At 38.2% G+C, this 16,854-nt stretch overlaps 1 protein-coding gene across 2 annotated transcripts in view; it reads left to right on the top strand.

Moving 5' to 3' along the window:
* PRKG1 (protein kinase cGMP-dependent 1) overlaps nt 1-16,854 on the top strand; it is a 655,625-nt gene that overhangs the window by 569,414 nt on the left and 69,357 nt on the right. For both annotated transcript variants that reach the window (XM_042459015.1, XM_042459016.1), the window contains one exon: nt 5,350-5,424. In XM_042459015.1, the coding sequence (XP_042314949.1) occupies nt 5,350-5,424 (75 nt within the window). The remainder of the gene's footprint in view (nt 1-5,349; nt 5,425-16,854) is intronic.

Genomic DNA, 16,854 nt, shown 5'->3' with positions numbered 1-16,854 from the left:
AGCTTGAAGTAAAGATGGAGATTATCACATGGGAAATCAGCCATGGGTTACATATGGTTTCTAACGATAAGGGATGGATCTTAGATCCTTCTGTTACGGTTAGAAACTGCATGTAATTTGTGGCTGATCTCCTGTGCTATAATCTCCAGTGTGTACAAAGCTTTCTTTCCCCCTCTTTTTCATAGAAGGACTGGATTGTGCTCTTTGCACGATGCCACTGTTTTACCCTTTTACATTTCAAATGATTGATTTAGTAACAAAGCACTGATTGCTAAATTTTACTGTTACTTTTGGTTTCCATGAAAAATATTGGTATCTTTAGTTTCTTTTTTAAAAACATTGTCAGTGTATTCCTTTCATTGATTTCTTTGAAAAGGTATAGTGTTTCAAGGATATTGTGTAAAAGAAATTACATGATATATTGCAGGGTTGTTGTTTTTTTTATATAAGAGCAGCCTGCTTTCAGAGGAGTGCTTATTAAACCAAATAGTAACAGTACATAGTCAGAATGAGACACAAGCACTTATTTGTCAAATGGCATAATGTGCTTCCTGTAATCACTTTTTTGCTTTTGTTGTTTAGACTCACACAGATTGGCTACCTGTATGCCTAGCTATTTACCAAGTCCATTTCTTTCAACCAGGCTGATAAAATTAGTGCTCTTTCAAAGTAGCTTTGGTATAAACCTTAGGCAGAATGTGGCATATTTGTGAGTATTCCACATGTTAATGCTGTGTTTATTTAAGAATGCTTCTAATGAATTTAACTAATGAAAGAGGCAAGATCACCCAAGGACTCATGGACAGGTGGTGCAGACAGCCAAAGTACCAAATGATTTGGTATGAAAGGCCAACTGTAGGCAGTGTGAGAGACAGGGAGTCAGACCTGAGGAAGCAAGCCCAAAGTCAAAATCAGGTGATACAGTCCCAAGTCAGAATGGCAGTGGGTGGATTGCAACGGATAACAGGATCTATAGTTAAGAAATACAAGAAAACATACATAAGCCACCAAGGACCTGTAGCTAGTCCCCAAAATTGGTGTTTTATATGTCTTGCTACCCAGAAGATCCTAACGAACAGCAAAGACGAGTGCAACCAGATCCCATTTAATTTTCCTTAAAAAAAAGTAATTCCTCCTCTCCAAAACCAAAGTAAATCTCTAGCTTCTTCCAGGTTTTGATTTTTGATTTTTTAGCAGTCTGTTATTTTATTGCCAACCAGAAAAACAGCTTACCTGATGATGCAGCTACACACAAAACTGCCAGCTCCTGACATTGCAGCATGTGATGCCTTTCAATTATTTAATTATTTCTTGCAATGCATTATCTCTGGCAGTCTGGGAATCATAATCTAATGGAATAGCACTCAACTGGCTACTCTTCCCTCTTCCTTCCTCATATAGCTGCTGTGCTACCTTCACCTTTAATAAGACTAGCAAGCAAATAGAACTCTGGCACTGGACAGCGTTTGGTTTATTTATTATTGTATGCCAATAATGGAATGTTTTGGGCCCCTTTCAAAGTATACAGTTACAGCACACTGATTTCACTTTAATGCCATAGCCCCATCCCTTGACATCCCTTGCAGTTTATGGAAGAATTGCCCTCTCTTCCAGTTATACCTGGCTTGGGTGACTTGAAGCAGCTGAGCCTCAGTACTTTTCTAAAAATGTTAAACCACTGCGGATACTCGTGTCTTAAATTTTGTAGCTTCTCTTTTCTATATACAGTTTTAGCTAATCAAATATGTAATCTTCTTCTTTATTCTCCTGAAAATTGTTATTTCATTTATGACTTAATGGTGCTGAAATGCCATTTTGCTATTAATTAACCAAGGATGCTGCTGTGCACTGATAAATTATTGAGTGATGTATGAGAGCCCATTTAAAAAAATTTTGACGGATGAGTGACAGGTAAAACAGGAAACACTGATGAGTGGCTGGAGAAGATAATGCGTATGCATATAATTCCACATGTCAAAAGCTATGAAATCCTTTTGTTGTGGTTTTGTTATATTTAATAGCATGTTTAACTTGTATTTTACAATTGAATAGAAAACAAAGTCAAAGCAGCAACTTCTGTATAATTAGTTCAGAGAGTTGCTAAAGTTAAGTTTAATTCCTATGTCTGCAATTGGATGGTTACTTTACTCAGAGTAAGGACATAATTCCAAATAGGCACTGTAATTATGCTGTGTATTTCATTCAAGACAGTTGTTTGTTTGTTGTTGTTAACCACCTTCGAGTCGACTCCGACTCATGGTGATCCTGTGGATCAGACATCTCCAAGATTCCCTATCCTCCACTGCTCTGTTTTGGTCCTTTAAATTTTTACCCATGACACCCCTATTAGAATCCATCCTTCTAGCAGTTTTCCTCTCCTTCAGCTTTCCTCCACTTTTTCTAGCATTATTGTCTTTTCCAGTGATTCATGCCTTCTCATGATATGGCCAAAGCATGTAAAGAGATCTTGTAGCACCTTTGAGACTAACTGAAAGAAAGAAGTTGGTAGCATGAGCTTTCATAGAGTGAAGTCTACAAAAGCTCATGCCACCAACTTCTTTCTTTCACTTAATCTCAAAGGCGCTACAAGATCTTTCTACATACTGGCTGAAGTACAACAGCCGTAACTTGATCTTCTTGGCTTCCAGCGAGTTTTCAGGCTTGATCTGTTCAAGTACCCAAGGCAGCTACCATTACTAAAATTATTAATTAATCCTTTCTATGTTACTTTCATTGTGATAATGCTTAACATTCCCATATCATTTATCATGGCAGCACCTTAGCCCCAGAAATGGTCCATCTCCCTAATGTATTGATGTCTTGTTCATGCTTTTGTTTAAACGGAACAGTATTAACTTCCACTTGGACAGTACTGTAGTTAATTTTCCCAAAACAGTTTATTTACAAAAGCACTTTAGTTAATTGTAACATATGATTACTTCCTTAATCTTTTGTTTAAAATGTCAAACTAAATGTGATGTTCCTAATGTTGTATTAGCAGTCGCCATCTGCTTGTTTCTTTGATATAGATTTAGAGCAAGATCTTTCTGTTACCAGATTAGTTCTGCTATCCATTCTTTGCTTTCAGGAGCAACATAAAAGGTTGGGATATGGGAATAAATCAACACTTTGGCTGTTTTGCACTATGCATTCATAAGTAAACATCCAAAATTGAACCCATGCTGAGTATACTTCAACTTATGCCATTACTGGGCCAGCATGGTGCTGTGGTTTATGTGTTTGACTGGGACACTGGTAGCCCTACAGACTTTTCTCCCCAGTAGAATTAATGCAGTAATTTTACCATTTTAACTGTCATGGCTCAGTGCTATGGAATTCTTGGATTTTTAGTTTTGTGACATATTTAGTCATCTCTATATGCATCCACACTGTAGAAATAATGCAGTTTGACACCAGTACTGTAGTGGCATCCTATGAAATCTTGGGGTTTGCAGTTTTGTAAGGTCTTTACCTGGAACCTCACAAAATTACAAATCCTGGGATTCTGTAGGATGGAGCCATAGCAATTAAAGTGGTGTCAAACTGCATTATTACTATAGCATAAATGTACCCTCCATCAGAGATCTCTGGTGCCACAACAAACTACAACTCCCAGGTTTCCATAGGATGGAGCCATGGCTGTTAAAGCAATGTCAAAATGCCTTAATTCTGCACTGTGTCAGCAGTCATGTCAGAAGATGAATGAGGTTTCAGAAAGCCAATAGTCATCAAAAACTGCAGGTGTTCTACAATGTGGGCAAGAGCATTTGTCTGTTGAGTGAAACTATTGTAAGCTAATTCATGATTTTGCAGTGAAAAAGACCAGAAACATAAAGTTTTAAGTTAATTGGCCTAATACTTGCAGCCACAATGTTCCATTAGAATAAAAAGACAAGTAGAATAAAAAGAAGATAATCCCTTTATTAAGGACCAAAAATTTACAATATCATTGGGAACCCTGTAGGACTGGCTTTTTATCACTAAACAAAAGTAGCAAAAAAGCATGTTGTTCAGAAATGTGGAATATATAACAGTAATTCCAGAATGAAAGCAGTCTTTGATGGTTCATGGGACCATTTCTGTGGGATGATGAATTGTGGTAATAATTTGTGAAGAAGCCCTCTGTTCCATGTTTCTCTTGGTACCCCAAAAATGATACACAGGCAACAATTTCATCTACCTCATTGTATGGGAGAAAGGCAGGCCCCTTCCCACCATGGTCTCTATGAACAGTCCCCTCAATTAAGTGTATTTCCCCTTCTTAGCCCCATCAGACCAGAGACTCTTGAAGCGACATATTTAGAATCAGGTTAAAGCTGCCCGTTTGAATGGATGCCTTCTCTGCTAGGTTGAAGCAAGAGCATTCAGTACAGTATGCTTCTCGGACTTCTCCATATTCTTCTCGCTTCTCATGACTCACAGTAATATATGAAGCACAATAACATCCAAAATCCACAAAACAGTGAATTTTTAATTGGGCCAACCAAAATGTATGAAATGCATGTTGCAAGCTTTCAAAATTCCATTGACCGGGCAAAGGGTTTAAAAGTCATACAAGAGAAAGAAAAATTTGTCTATATTAGAGTCACAGGCCTACTTTTTGTTGAGATGTTGCTGTTGTTGTTGTCCTCAGGTAAGATGTTATGGAAGTATATCCATGTAGGCAGGCCAATCTTCTGGCCACGTGGATTTGGGGAAACAAAGAGTCATACAGAAGTCCAGGGCATTGTGTGGACCTTTTTCATATGACTGTGTGACCTGGCCACCGTTGGACACAGTGGTGGTGTGGGAGATACTGCATTCAAATCTAAACCATTTAAAATGCTTATTCAAACGTGCAATTGATTTTTTCCTGTGCACTGGAAGAAGGGCATATAGCACCTTGAGATGATGGCCATTTGTTCTACTTTTCAGAAGACAGCTCTCTGTTTGAAGGGTTTACACTCCTCTCCATTTGAAGCTATTCTGTATTTTAGGCTTGATCACACCAAGTCTGGTTCAAAGAGAAAGAACGGTAGGAAGCAAGAGCAAGTCTTTGAGGCTGCTCATCAAAAGTTAGTACCTTGACAGCAGAGATATAAGTTACCTGGTCAGTCTTCCCAAGAGGGTTTTGTTTCTATTTATATTATAGCAATTCTTTGTAAATTTGCATCTGTAGACATAAATCTGCTCACAGAAACAACACTTCTGTACACAGAGCTAGACCTCTAGATTTTGATTTATTCTCCCTCTCCCTCCCTTTCTTTATAATGTTTTGGAAGCTCCTTAATATGACATACTTTGAGTAATCTTTCCCATGTTTTAATTATACTAGAAATGTTTTCTTAAGGTGTGCCTTTTATTTTGCAGCTCCTTCAAACATTTGATTGGAGGCCTGGATGATGTCTCCAATAAAGCTTATGAGGATGCCGAAGCAAAAGCAAAGTAAGTGTAAAATAATCTTTCTAATTTTTAATTTTTTTCCCCATTGTATTGCATGCATGCTACATTTTTAAAGTAGGGGTAAAGGTGTCCAATTGAGGTACTTTTCTGAAAAGAACTCCTTCTTCAGTGTCATAAAAAAACCTATTAAAAAGTTAGGTCACTAGTAATTAATTACTTTTAATCATACTAGCTTTCTGTGACACAGAGTACATTATATGCCGTTGGAGTTTATAAATAAAGCCCCTCAAAAAACAGAAATCCACCAGATGCGGCTCAGGGACTGTATCTGGCTTTTTTAGTCAGGGATAGTTCAGAACTGAGCAAGTATTTGTGCAGCTATTGTTGTCGTTGCCTTTCTTCTCAAAGGAAATGGTGGATGGTACAGGAAGTGTGGTTGGAGTAGGCAATCAGAAATCACTGTATTACAGGCCAACTTTTTAGAAGTAATGGCACAAGGCTAAGTGTACCTACAATCTTTTCTGGCTTTGTAGTAGAAAGAATTGAAATGCTGGAGTATTTGGTCCATAGACCCACAGCATAGACCCCCTGTATCACATGCTTTTTCCTTCATCAACTCAGAGTAGAGAATTTCTCACTTGAGTTTCAGCTCTATTTTCCAGGCAATCTTATGTAAACTAAAGATATGATTTACATATAAAGAAAGCAGGTTAGGAAGACTGGAATACTATCTAGCCACCCAAAAAATGTTTTAGTAAACTATCATATTAAGTGTGGAATAATATTTCCTAGTAGACCAGCTGGAAGCACTTCTCCTATAACTTGGGGAAATGCTCTCTCTTCTAAAAAATATCTGGATATAAATAATCCACATTCCAGCAAATTGATGATAAGGGCTGCTGTAATTGCTACTCAGACACTCTTCTGCCTGAATGATCTTAATAGAAAGTCTTACAACTGTGCATTATAGTTTAATCTTCTCTGTGAGACCAGAAATGATTTCTAGATTTTTTTTTTCAATAAATGAACAGGAACAAAGATTTTAGAGAAGCACAAACTGGAAGGTGCCCAAATGGTACCTTTTTATTGCATCTCCAACTTCTCTGAGGTATTGTTGATAATTCTGCAGCATTTTTGTGTGTTCAGAGAATCCTATCTCTTCAAATCAGAATGTTATAAATGCCCAGCTTGTTTCTGTATGCATAATGCTAGTGAAATGTGGAAGTATACACATAAATGGAACTTAACAGAGTTAAAAGCCTGAATGCAAGTTGTTTGCAAGAAGGAGAAAAGACTAAATTCATTCTCTACCTTGTTTTCCTTTATCAGCAAGGTTTTAGATTTCTTTCAAAGGGCTGTGATAGTTATGTGTTTTGTTGGATTACTATAGATCTTTAATGAAACACACGATTTTACATGAGACTGCCACTGCCTTAAGAAGTTTCAGGAGGAACATGGAGAGTGAAGTTGAAATGATGATAGCAATTGGTTTGAAATAGTAGGCATGTGGCTAGATGCTTTAGTTATGCAGTCGCCTCTCTTTCACGGACTTGAAATCTGCATCCCTCTCCCTTTCTCAGGCAGCAAATGGAGAGAGACAAAATGGGAGCGTGCATACCACCATTCAAGCTAATGGGGCTTGAATATAGGCGAGTTTCCATTTTCACAGGGGGGTCCAGAATGGAAGGGTGGCTGTACTTTTTATTCTCAACTTTGTTATAAAGCTATGTTCACTAAACTATGATTAATCTCACTGTTACTACTAGTACTACAGCCAATGCTATTACTACATTAGTAGTAATATAAAATAATTTTGACCCAATTTTAAGAAACTGAGCAGATGAATCATCTCAGGTTTTAGTTTTAAGAATAGTTTAAAGAAAAATCTACATTTACGTTGAACTCCCATATAGTCCTAATTAGTCTGATTTAAATAGCTATATGGCTTTTTGGCTCCAATCTAGTGATCTTTGGACTCACAGAAAGTGAAGGCATCAATATCTTACATCTCTAAAAGTTACAAAGTAAAAATTTTTTTCAAGAAATTAATATATTTATTAGTCAAATACAGTGGGCCCTTGGTTTCCACTGGATTTTAGTTCCAGAATCCTATGTGGATAGCAAAATCTGTGGATCTTTAAGTTCTATTAAATACAGTGGCATAATAAAATGGTGTCCCTTATACAAACAGTAAAATCAAGGTTGGCTTTCTGAAATTTATATGTTCTTGGAATATTTTCAATCTGTGACTAGTTAAATCTGTGGATAAAAAATCTGTGGATATGCAGAGATGACTATACAATAAACAGATTTGCCCAACGGCTTCAAAGAAATTAAATGAAAAAGGGCATGAACAGAATAATAAAAATAAAAGGCACTACACATAAAAGAAACATTATTGAGACCTACTTCAGGACAGCATACTTCTCCATAGTACCTTTCCCTATACTGCACATAGCAAGACTCCCCAAAATGTTTTTTTATGTTGCTCTAATTGACTCCCACTAATTGCCCTTCAAGTGAATATCTTTTAATGTACCAGACTGTTAAATGACAGCAGGAGACACCGTTCTGTCTAAGGAAGGTACTCACCTGCTAATAAGATAAGTGGTGTGATATTATTGCACTCTTTTGTCAGTTTGGACTGCAAAACATCAAATTATTCAGCACGGATCAGAGTGAATTCAAGAAATCTTCATATTAACTAGTTTTCTGGGTTTACTTCATAATATTCTATCTATCTATCTATCTATCTCCTCATAGGAGGGTAGTGTACATAGCATTTAGTGAAATAAAAGAAGGGTGTAACAAATGCACACATACATTTACCGTTTATATTTTAAGATGTAAATTTTAAGATTTCAATTGGTGTGTTTTCCTTTGCTAATTGAAAAGTTTTTATGTCTATATTTTTAGCTGTATGTTGTTGTATTTGTTCTTTTAAAAGACCATATGTTACCCTCACAAATTCTCGTGGCTGAAGAGTGGTTTACATGTTTTAAAAACAATATACATGATGTTGCTGGGATTGGATCCTTGTTTGATAGTTTGTGTACTCCAAGCGTACAGTTCCCTTCCATTTCCTGCCATATTTCCCACTATACAATCTTGTACTCCCAGTAAGAGTTTTGCATACACAAACTTCCCTGTGAATATTTGAACCTCTGGATTGCAAACAGAGGTTTTCATCTTTCCTATCCAGGGGTAGCACCAGAAGAAATAGCAAGGGAGGGGTGTACAGAAGGTACACAATGGATTTTGAGGAAGGTGCAGCTTTAACCAGACTATTTTTTGTTCAAGTAACAAAAGTGGTTATGAGAGTTGGGACAGGGGCAAGTCTGATGCCTGGGAGAAAGAACCTGGCCTCTCTACCACTAGCTTTTACTGTATTCTTGTGTTTGTCTTTGAGTTCCTGTGGCTCTCTTCTTTTCCCTGCTTAGCCTTGACAGTGACTGGGATCTCAAGCATTGGCTGGGACTGATTTGCTTCTGCTGTCATACTGAGTAATTCTGAGACAGCAATTATTGGTTAATGATCCTGTTCATATCTTTGATGAAAAGTACTTGGTTCACAGCTGAGACACATTTGAGTAGTTTTAGACAAGAACATTTGTGCCCATACCCTAGATATTTCTTATCCTTTACTTGAGAATGCTAAAAAGAGTTTGGGTGCCTTGGGTGTCTTCTAGGTAGAGAGCATGAATATATTTCAGGTGTGACAGACAAATGAAAGACTTCCGACTTCAAAAAAAAGTGCTGACGGAGTGCAGCTGGGACCCAGCTTGGATTCAGACAGATGGTGGGTAGTGTCCTGCCTACCTCTGCTGAGGGGAGCACAGCAGGGGAATATGCCAAGGAGTAATCCAGAGTCCAGTCCAAGGGTCACACAATACCAGTCAGTCAGTCACAGCAAAGGGCAGAGGCAAGAGCATAGTCACAAGGCAAGTCCAGAGGTCAGATAACTTGAATCCAAGAGCAAAGAATACAGAAACAACAAGACTGATTGTTGGGTGCAAAGCATCTCTCCAGTTGAAGGTCTTTTAAAAGGCCTCTGCTTCTCTCAGCTGAAACCTATTAGCTCTCCCCTTGGCTTCTAGCCTGGGAGACCTTCTCAAGGACTCCTTGACCTGCCTTCTCTGCACAGGTCCTAGCACCTGCAGTCTAGAGTCCATAGAGTCTGTTTCTCCCTCTGCAGCTTCCTGAGCCTCCTCTGAGACTGCTGATCCAGGCAGCCCCAGATTTGCATCTGTCTCAGCCTCCTCCGTGTCTTCAGAGTCTGAGTCCTCTGACTGTGCCTCTGAGTCAGGGAAGTTGACAGGCGGTGGTCCATGACAGGCGATGATTAGGTGGCAATTTAGAATGCGATAATCCCCCACCTCCATCTCGTGCCCCGGCTCCAGCCTCCTTGGCTGGAGCCGGTTTTAAAGTACATGCGATAAGTTCCTAAGGTTGTCTGTGCAGGATCATTCCAGGTCATGCAGTTTCTGGGTCAAAGAGTAAGACCTACTGGTAGTCCCTGATAATGACATTGCTATGCATTAAGTACCAACCACAGTTGCTCACAGCTTTTCGTTCAAACACTCACATAGAATGAACATTATTTTTATTTTTATTTTGGAAATTAAGACATAAATCTTAGCTAAAGGGGTTTTCCCAGATCAAGATGAAATCAGGGGATTATTCCTTTTTACTTATTTAGGAAGATAGGATAAGAAAGGTTTAATCCAGCCATAAAGTGGTTGCAGGGCAGAGTCAAGTGTGATCCCTGGAATCACAACTGCTAGAATGGAAGGAGTAAGTTAACAAATCAAATCCACAGATATTCTGGAGAGTCTTTGCAAGTTGCTGCAAAAAATCAATGATGTCTTGCAAATTGTAGCAAGCTGCTGCTCTCCTAGCTGAACTAGAGATTTGCACACAGCTCTTTCCTCTTGCCTGGGACTAAACTCTCCAAAACTGGAGAATTGTACCCATGTCTCATGCCTGGAGATTGACACATGAAAACTGGTACTCAGGCTCTGAGATCTAGCAACCCCAGAAAGAACAGTTTAAAAAAATTGAAAGAACATTCAAACTCATAATCTAGACTTTGTTTAGTCCTTCTTTGGCAATATTTCTTACAAGCAGGCATTACAAAGCAATCATTTAACAAAATTTTCTCTAAACAGTAGCCATGTTCCGGAAAATCAGTATGTGCATGTAGCACCTTTGAGACTAACTGAAAGAAAGCATGAGCTTTCACAGATTTGAGTCTAGTTCCTCAGATGCCCTTTCAATAGATCTTTATGTCAGACCTTTACTTGCCTACAGACAGTCTCCAAACATAACCTGCATGAGGACACACGAAACAGATGTGGAGATGGGTACAAGACCTTGCCACAAATCCAGATGCTAACTCTGCCCACGTATCTATGCAGGAAATGTCACCACAGGACCTATTGACATTACCTACAATGTTAGAGAGAATTGTGCTTGCTCATTCTCTAATGTGATATATGCCATTCTGTGTCAATAATACCCTTCGGCATTCTACAATGGACAAACAGGCCAGTCTCTGATCCAGAGGCTAAATGGACATAAATCAGACATTAGGATTGTTAATAACAAAACTGGTTATAAAACCCTTCAGTATTCCTGGATATTCCACCTTGGATCTCAGAAGAGTGATCATTGGACCAAGACAAACAAACACTACAAAGGAAGATTGGAAAGAGAAATAGAAGAATTGGAATGTACTCACAAACTCCTGTCCCTCAACAGTGGGACTGAACAGAAACAATGGTTTCCTGGCACACTGCACTATCAGTAGCAAAATTTTGTTACATTGTATGCAAAATATCCTCCCAATTGGTTGGTGAAAATTGATATGTGTATAACATCACCTTGAATTTGTATCTGAAATTGTTTTTAACAATTATTAATAATTGTATTTTGCAATTATTATTTTATCAAGTTATTTTTCATACTGGTCAATGACCAAATAAATCTTACTACTACTGCACACATTATAACACAACTAACCCTCCAACTTCATGAGGGTTCTATCGGCCAGTTCATCACATTTCCTTTCTGGTTCCCACACTACATTCCAATACGCATTCATATGATTATCTACTCACCTTGGCTTTAGGCAACGTCTTTCCTCCTGCCTCACCTCTACAACAGCCATTATTAAAACTGGCCTTGCCACCTTATCTCCATACCCACAAAGATTTGCATTTCTACGGCCATTCTCCTACACAACCTGCTTATATAGGTCTATGCCTGCATCCTCCACTCTGCCCTATGTATCTGAGGATGTAGACTTAAGTCTACAAAAACTCATGCTACCAGGTTCTTTCTTACACTTAGTCTCAAAGGTGCTACAAGATCCCTGTTTTATTTCCATCAATATTAATTCCATGTTGCAAAATAAAAAGAAGAAGTGTGAACCTCAGAAGATGATAACAGTCTCCAAGTTTTCACTTAAATATTCCACAGTTCTTGGGAGTTTTTTAAAGTGTATTGATGGATTAATTGTACAGTACATGAAATATGTCTGGAAGAAATCCCTGTTAATTAAATTAATTAGAGTTGGCATCTTTGGAAGAAAATGGAAAAAAAAATCACTTCCAACAATATCTTAGATTCGTAAAGAATGCATATTCTATTTCTTGTGGAAAATAAGTCTGCATCCAACAAATGAAAAAAGAAATTAACTCACTGGCAATTGATTTTGATGGTGGTGGGATTCAGGGAGGAAAAAAACCCACTATCATTTTCAATTCTCAAACTAATACAAGTGTGCATTTGGCACTTGGTTTTTGTTGTTGTTGTCAAGAAAAACAACAGACGGGAACCAAATCAGAAATGCTCGTTTCTCTTTAGCCTTCTCAAAAGAAAAGGGGGGAAAAAAAGGGGGGGGGTGAAACACAATTTATCATCATAGATAACATCTTTTGATATCAAAATTACATCACAATGACAGGATTTTTCAATACACTTTTCCTTTTTTTAAACAACACTGTAGATAGTATGTTTCCATCTTATTAAACATTCTCTCTGAAATTATAAATCATCTACAATCCTGTGTTCATTTACCTGGGAATAAATTTTATTGAAAAGAATACATCTGGATAGTCATATATAAAGTTGCACTGTTCATTTAGCACAGTTTGCTCATCTGAAATAGGCAAGTTGAGTGCTGCAATAAATTGTGCTTTATCTTGAGATGCCATCTGGTGTTCAGTGCATCAACAGTACCTCTGCTGTAATATTTTACATCACCATTGCTTTATGTTCTGTATTATCAAACTCTATAGCGTTGTCTGTTTCAGGGACATACTATGCATTATGTGTAAACTGTATGGCATGTTTACATTTCTTGCTACAAGGGGAAGAGAAAGAAAGAGAGATAAATAAGGGTCTAGTTTATAATTTTTAAGCTCATAAATTGCTGCAGGGAAAGAACTAGCACTTCTTGCCCATTCTCTCCTCAAAGTTCAAACTCTCTGCAGATACGTTTATTTTTAAGATCTAGGGTAAGAACAATGTAACTACATAATAGTATGTAGTTTGAAATCACCTTTAATCCAGGGGTGGGCATGTTTCAGAGTCCAGAGGGTCACCCTACCCATTTTTGGCTCTCTTGAAAGGCCAGGATATCAGTGGGACTGCTATTTTGAATGACTATAAGTGACCATGAGTGATGAATGCATATTGCCACTAATAATAAAACTAAAACTAACAATAAAAGCTTGTGTGACAAGAGGAGAAATAGCAGAGGTTCTGAACTTGGCAATGGATGAAGCCTTACCATTAACAGAGAATACTTTTTGTTGTGATACCTTTAAAAATAAAATAGGAATATTGCATATAAAAAGTATCAAGAAGTAAGTTATCCAAATGAGACAGTACTTATATAATTCACTCTGGAGACCAGGGTTCTAACCCCCACTTGGCCATAGAAACCCACTGGGTGACCTTGGGCATGTAACACTTTCTCAGCCTCGGAGGAAGGCCATGACAACACCCCTCTGAGCAAATCTTGTTAAGAAAACCCGGTGATAAGTTCACCTTAGGGTTGCCATAACTCAGAAATGATTTGAAGGCATACAACAAATTGTAAAACTGTATTTTAGTTTACATCATGCCACATGCACCTGCATGCCACAAAATTTCCACTCCCTGTTTTCATCTTTTATCCTTCTACTGGGAGTAAACCCCTTTGGATGCAATGGGGCTTACTTTGAATAGACACACAGAGGATTAAACTGCAAAAGTATGTATTGGATTGCATGATTAATTGTGCTTTCCCCCCCCCCCTTAGGTTGCATACTATTTTGAAGCTTTTGCCTCACACAATATGTTTGGTTCTGTTGCAAGTCTGGTTGTTTATTTTAGGAATGCTCTTGTTTTTATCCATCTTATTTTTTTTTAATCCCATTGTAAGAGCTTTGAAAGTAAGTGATTTTCCCCATTTCTTCTTAAAGTGCATTGAAAAATAAATCCACTGCTCATGTTTGATGAAATATTTAAAAAGTAAACTTGCATTGCTTGCTGTTGTATCACTTCCTATTTTACATTACCTTTATTGACTTGGTTGCTGTTGTTGCATGCCTTCAAGTCGTTTCCAACTTATGGCAACCTTAAGGCAAACCTATCATGAGGTTTTCTTAGCCTGATTTGTTCACTTACCAAAAAGAAAAAAAAAAAAAAAGGGGGGGGGAGACCCTTTGGATCAATGACAAAGACATAACACTGGAAAAATTGCTGCCAAAATAGCTTGAAAAGGCCCAGAAACACATTTTAAAATAATGTGGAAGAATAAACCATTTGTTAGATGATAACATCTTATTCCCACTCAGTGCGTTGCTTTTGAAATGTGACTTCAGTGAGCTCTCATTACAAGAAAGTGAGGGGGAAATAACTCATTACAGCTAACCATACTCATTACTTGCCAGATCTAAGCATTCTTCTTCCAAGAAAGTTCAGGTGGAATACTATATCTTTTGTCCGTTGCTGCTGTAGTTGCTGCTCATGCTAATGCACAGCATAACCTTTAGGAAGTATTTGGTAGAAATCAAGATAATCTAGTTGTCTTCATGGCTCAGGGGTCCTAGGTCCACACCAAAATCCTCTGTACCAGCTTCTCCTCTGTATGTTTCTAGCATGTTTTCCTATATACAGTTGTTATTTTGCTGTAGAGCCAATGAGGGCACTGCATAACAGAAAAGACTTAAGGCAATGAGAAGTGGAACGTTTTAATCTTTAAACAAAGGAAATATTCAAATAAGGGCAGTGTTTGGATTTTAAAAGCGCCAGCAGCTAAGGATACATCTTGAAGGCAGTGAATGTTTTCTTCTTTCCCATGAAACCTCAGTAAACTTGCCAGTGGGAGGAGTGAATGAAGGCCAATTAAGCTAGTTCAAGGGAAAGCTATAATGAGAAGCTGAATGTGTTTATTGGTTCTTTATTCCCAAATTAAACAGTTTTTCCAGAAAGTAATAAGGTGGCTCATTATGGTAATGGCTGAAAATAACTAATGGCTTTTTCCTTCTTTACAAAATATATTCTGGCTTCTGTTAGTGCAGATGTTTAAACAGTCTGAAGACCATGCCCTCTATCCCAATGTTTTGTGATTAGTTCTTTGTGGAAACCATTTTAGGTACTACTGTAGGTTGTGCTGGAATAGGCAAGACTTGCTTTAAATGCAAAGAAACCACCAGAGTCATGTGAGTGGAACTTATAACTACCTTTTTCAACATGGTACAATTGATAAATCTTGCTTGGCCACACAATTTATGATGTTTTCACAATGAGTGTAGCATATATTTGTTTCTTAATGTAAACACTGCAAGCTATATGTACAGCTGAATCTGGCACACAGTGGATATTAGGTAAAGCATTTTTTTCACCCTTTACAAAGTTTTCTCATTCCTTGCAAGTGGCATCTCTCCTGACATTAAAGGTTCCATTGGCTATTGTGAATTACAATAACATTCAAAATCCACAAAACAGTGATACCTTTATTGGCAGGCTTATATGATCCAAAGCAAGCTACATGGAGAGAAAACCAAGTCAGCATCAGTTGCCTTTGCTTCTTCCATGCAGTGTCATATTTGTGCAGGCCTGAATGTGGGAAGGTTCTTCAACAGAAGAAGGAAACAGAGTGTTCCTTATTATAGAATCTGAGCAAAACTACCGCATGTATAGAATCCTTGCATGACGTAAGAGTTTGTAGAACATAAAAAAGAAAATATCACCTCCTGTCAAGGGAAGAAAAACAGGTGAGGATGGCTTTGGCCATGTCCACATGGAGAAGAAATGTCCCCACCCTGTTCCCACACTGACCTGTTTAGATGACACATGGGGGCAAAAGGTCTAATCTGCATTCCAGGGTGATTCTCTAGAGAAAAAGAGTCCCTGTTTGCTCTGGATCAAGGCAGAAACTCCAGAACATACCCTGAGTTTAGGGACTATGTACTGGTGCGGAGACAGGGAAGGGAGCATAAGTGGACAGGGGGAAGAGGTCAGAAGGAGGCACCCTGGGCCAGGTGAGCCACTGACCCGTTCCTGCCCAGGAATTCCAAATCCCACCACAGCACTTGCACTTTCAAATTTGTACAGTTTCACTGGTGCCATTTCTTGTGCAGATGTCCAAATTGATCACAGAAGCACAACAATACCATCAGTATAGTGTACTGACAAACAATAGGCTAGTTGTTGCCCCCATGAGCAATGGGAAAAGAGCAAGAGGGGTCTTCTGAGGAGTGTGCTGCCAGTAGCAACCCATTGTGGGGTACAGGTAAACCGGGTTTGCCTGTAAGTGTGAACATGGCCCTTGTAATAAAAACAACTATCAGGGAAAGGGTTAAGCACTCTACCAGCTGTTACTTGTTTGTTTTTAAATATTACAAAATTAAATTAAACTGCACAAGAACACCCAACATGGAACTGCTGGACTGAGCCAAATGTATGGTTAGAAACATTTGACTCAGTCAGAAAAGTCCAATATTCCACAGAAATCACAGTAGGCAGGATGTAGCCATTAATTAGATAACCTGAACTTTTGATAAATTTATCACTTAGCATTTTTTAAAATTGTTTCTTGTTTTAAAAAAAGCATTACATCAATAAAGCAGAAGGACACACTGTTCTGGAGTACTGTTGTTCTCGGATTTAAAAAGAAATCTGTCAGATGACAAAACATGAGCTTTATTTAATAGTCACAATACATTATTTATTCATAACCACCTGAAAGTACTAGATTTTGTGTAAAAAGTGAATTATAAAAACAAGCCTTCCTCACAGGTTTATAATTCAATTTCAGAGAGGAAAGGAAATGAAGGCCTGTTACAGACTGCATCCTAAGAATCCGGAAGCTGCACCAAAGCTGCACTCCAGTGCTTAGGAATGGAGTGTGGCTTTGGCGCAACCTCCGGACTCGTAGGATCCATGTGTCATTTAAATAGCATACCTCCAAAGAGACCCA

Source organism: Sceloporus undulatus, chromosome 3 (assembly GCF_019175285.1).
Source record: "Sceloporus undulatus isolate JIND9_A2432 ecotype Alabama chromosome 3, SceUnd_v1.1, whole genome shotgun sequence".
Lineage (NCBI taxonomy): Eukaryota > Metazoa > Chordata > Lepidosauria > Squamata > Phrynosomatidae > Sceloporus > Sceloporus undulatus.
This window is presented reverse-complemented; position numbering and strand designations above follow the sequence as displayed.